The sequence below is a fragment of the Vollenhovia emeryi genome, unplaced genomic scaffold, assembly GCF_000949405.1.
Source record: "Vollenhovia emeryi isolate VEMERY1.0 unplaced genomic scaffold, V.emery_V1.0 DF943460.1, whole genome shotgun sequence".
Classification (NCBI taxonomy): Eukaryota; Metazoa; Arthropoda; class Insecta; order Hymenoptera; family Formicidae; genus Vollenhovia; species Vollenhovia emeryi.
The window spans coordinates 1-3031 of NW_011962906.1; the positions used below are offsets into that span (position 1 = coordinate 1).

The 3031-nt window shown below is 42.2% G+C and overlaps 1 protein-coding gene across 1 annotated transcript; it reads right to left on the bottom strand.

Annotated features, from left to right (window-relative positions):
* Positions 1-1427: 1427 nt before the first annotated feature.
* Positions 1428-2415, bottom strand: LOC105565648. The gene has a single exon (XM_012019020.1). It carries the CDS (start codon positions 2400-2402, stop codon positions 1428-1430), a length of 975 nt encoding a protein of 324 aa, XP_011874410.1. The 5' UTR covers positions 2403-2415.
* Positions 2416-3031: the final 616 nt, after the last annotated feature.

The following is a 3031-nucleotide window of genomic DNA, read 5'->3' on the forward strand; positions in this document are numbered from 1 at the left end:
TATTTCGCTCTTAAAGCTTCCTCTATGAGGAAGCCATGTGCAAATTTCTAATTTGCACACTTTACTTTACTTTTTTTTCTAATTAGAAATTTGCACATTGCTTCCATTGTTATGGCTTCCTCATAGAGGAAGCTTTAAGAGCCAAATAAGAATAATTTGAATACTTTCAAGAAGCATCGTAGTAAAGTTAGATTTCTCTCTTAAAGCTTCCTCTATGAGGAAGCCATAACAATGGAAGCAATGTGCCAATTTCTAATTTGCCTACTTTAATGATGAGGAAGAAATGTGCAAATTTCCAATTTGCACGCTTCAATGATGAGGAAGCAATATGCAAATTTCTAATTTGCACACTTTCAAGAAACATCGAAAAAATTAGATTTCGATCCTAAACCTCCCTCTATGAGGAAGCCATGTGCAAATTTCTAATTTGCACACTTTACTTTACTTTACTTTTTGTTCTAATTATATATTATATTGTTCTTCAGTTTTTTCAATCCAAATTTCATATATAATTCATTAAAATATGATTAATTAGTTCTTGAGTTATAGACATTTGAAATTTTTGGAAATCATTATTAAAGAAAATTTGCGATAGTTACACCAACCAGACATTTCTAAAAAAAATTAATATTAGGACTTTTTGCTTATACTAATGTATACATTTCACCATTACATTTTGTAGCATCACTTTTGAAACACCCAGTATAATGAAAAAGTGTTCATGTATGGATTCCGCGAAATTTCAAACATCTATAACTCAAGAACTAATCAACCGAATATTAAGAAATTATATATGAAATAGGGGTAGAAAAGACTGGAAAGAGTAATAGAATTAGAAATAGCCCGATATCTCAAAATTTGCAAAAGTTAGAGCAACCACAGACATTTCACCAAAAATTCAAGATTTTTTCAAAAAGAAACCCATTTACCGATCATCGCAAAAATCAATACCAACCTTCCTTTAGTGATTCTCGACATTTAAAAAAAAATAAGCCCGATATTTCAAAATTTACGGAAGTTAGAGCAACCACGGACATTTTTCAAAAAATTCAATATTTGTTCAAAAAGAAACCCGTTTACCGATCGCCGCAAAAATCAATACCAACCTTCCTTTAGTGATTCTCGACGTTTAAAAAAAAAATTAGCCCGATATCTCAAAATTTACGGAAGTTAGAGCAACCACGGACATTCGAATGCGTACACACACACGCACGCACGCACGCACGCACGCACGCACGCACGCACGCACGCACGCATACACACACGCACACACACACACACACAGACATTTTGTAAAAATATGTTTTTTTTACGTTTTGAAATATTTTAAACATATTGCTAAAGAAAACTGGAAAAAAAATTTTTTCGCGAAAACAAAGCTTCCTCTATGAGGAAGCAAAAAAATAACAAAAAATTTTAGGAACATCTTAGGAACTGGAGTTCAAATCAGTGCAGTTTTTGCAAAAAAAAGTTGCATGCTCCATACAGATAGCCTTTCCACAGTTTGCACATGCGTATTTTGTGTTCCGATCCTTTTTGTATGGGCAATCTCCGCATCTAATATAACGACCAGGAACATTTTGAGTCGATGAAAGTGGTTCGTTGATCTGGGAAGAGATTCTCTGACGTATGTATATCGGAATATTTTTTTGGTCTTTTCGCAACTTCAGGTGTTCGTAAACTAAAGCCAAGCCTAAGTTACGGATGAAATCGGTTCGTTTGGTGTCTTTGCCCTGATTTTCACGAAAAATAATGTTTGCATTGACAGCAGCTATATTCAACATCCCATAATAAATGATCATAGGCCAGCGCTTGCTATTACGCGAATCATTGTAACTACCACACAGTTCGTCGACAACATCTACTCCAGCTTTAGTTGAATTGTAGAATGTTATCATCTCTGGCTTTTTCTGGTTTCCTGTAGCGCTATCAATTTTGTCATCATGATGTAGGCTTGACATTACTATGACCACTTTATTCTTTTTAGGTGCATAGGAGACCATAGAAACATCCTTTTGATGACCGAACATGGAACTTCCTGGAGCCTTTCCGGTCTTCAAAAATGCGGCCGGAATACATCTTTTGTTTTTTCTCACAGTTCCAGTCGACGTAAGCCTGTGCTCATTCAGCAAACGCATCATCAGTTCGTAACTGGTGAACCAGTTATCAAAAGTTATATTGCGATTCGTGCGCGATATGGGCTGGACTAGTCTTTCTACAACATCATAAGCCTTGTTGCTTACAGAATACGGGCCTGTAGGTTGTTTTCCTGCATATACCTCCAAATTTACTGTGTAAAAAGATTTTGCATCAACAAGAACTTGGACTTTGATGCCGCACTTGGCAGGTTTGCTGGGAATGTAAACGCGAAATCCACATCGTCCCCTGAATGCGAAAAGCATTTCATCTATTGTCATATGTGGCGGCCTACGGCAGCCACAGGGCGCCGCGCCGTAAGGCACGCGCCTGCACGCCGCGGAGTACGGTAGTTCGCGGCGCTACCGATAGGTGGCGAGGCGTGTGGGCGACGAACCTGCGATCAAGATTTGGTCAACCATAGGATAAAAGCAGGACCCCCGCAGCGAATTTTTAATCAGATTTTCGGCGCTAGTCGCCGAAAAGGGAGCCTCCGAGCGCCAGTCGCCCAAGGATCCTACGAGAGCGCAAGACGCCCAACGCAGAAGAGCGCAAGACGCCCAACGCAGAAGAGCGCCAGTCGCCAGCGAAGACCTCCGAGCGCTAGCCGCTCCTACGGCGCCAGTCGCCCACCGGGAAGCGCCAGCCGCTTCACCCGGCGTCAACCGCCTTCCTCCGAGCGCTAGCCGCTCCTACGGCGCCAGTCGCCCACCGGGAAGCGCCAGCCGCTTCACCCGGCGTCAACCGCCTTCCTCCGAGCGCTAGCCGCTCCTACGGCGCCAGTCGCCCACCGGGAAGCGCCAGCCGCTTCACCAGGCGTCAACCGCCTTCCGTCGAGCGCTAGCCGCTCCTACGGACGCCAGCCGCCCTCCGAGAAGCGCTAGCCGCTTCGCCA

What these genes read in the sequence shown, in the direction of transcription:
- LOC105565648 (XM_012019020.1), bottom strand. Translation starts at nt 2,402, where the DNA reads ATGCTTTTCGCATTCAGGGGACGATGTGGATTTCGCGTTTACATTCCC.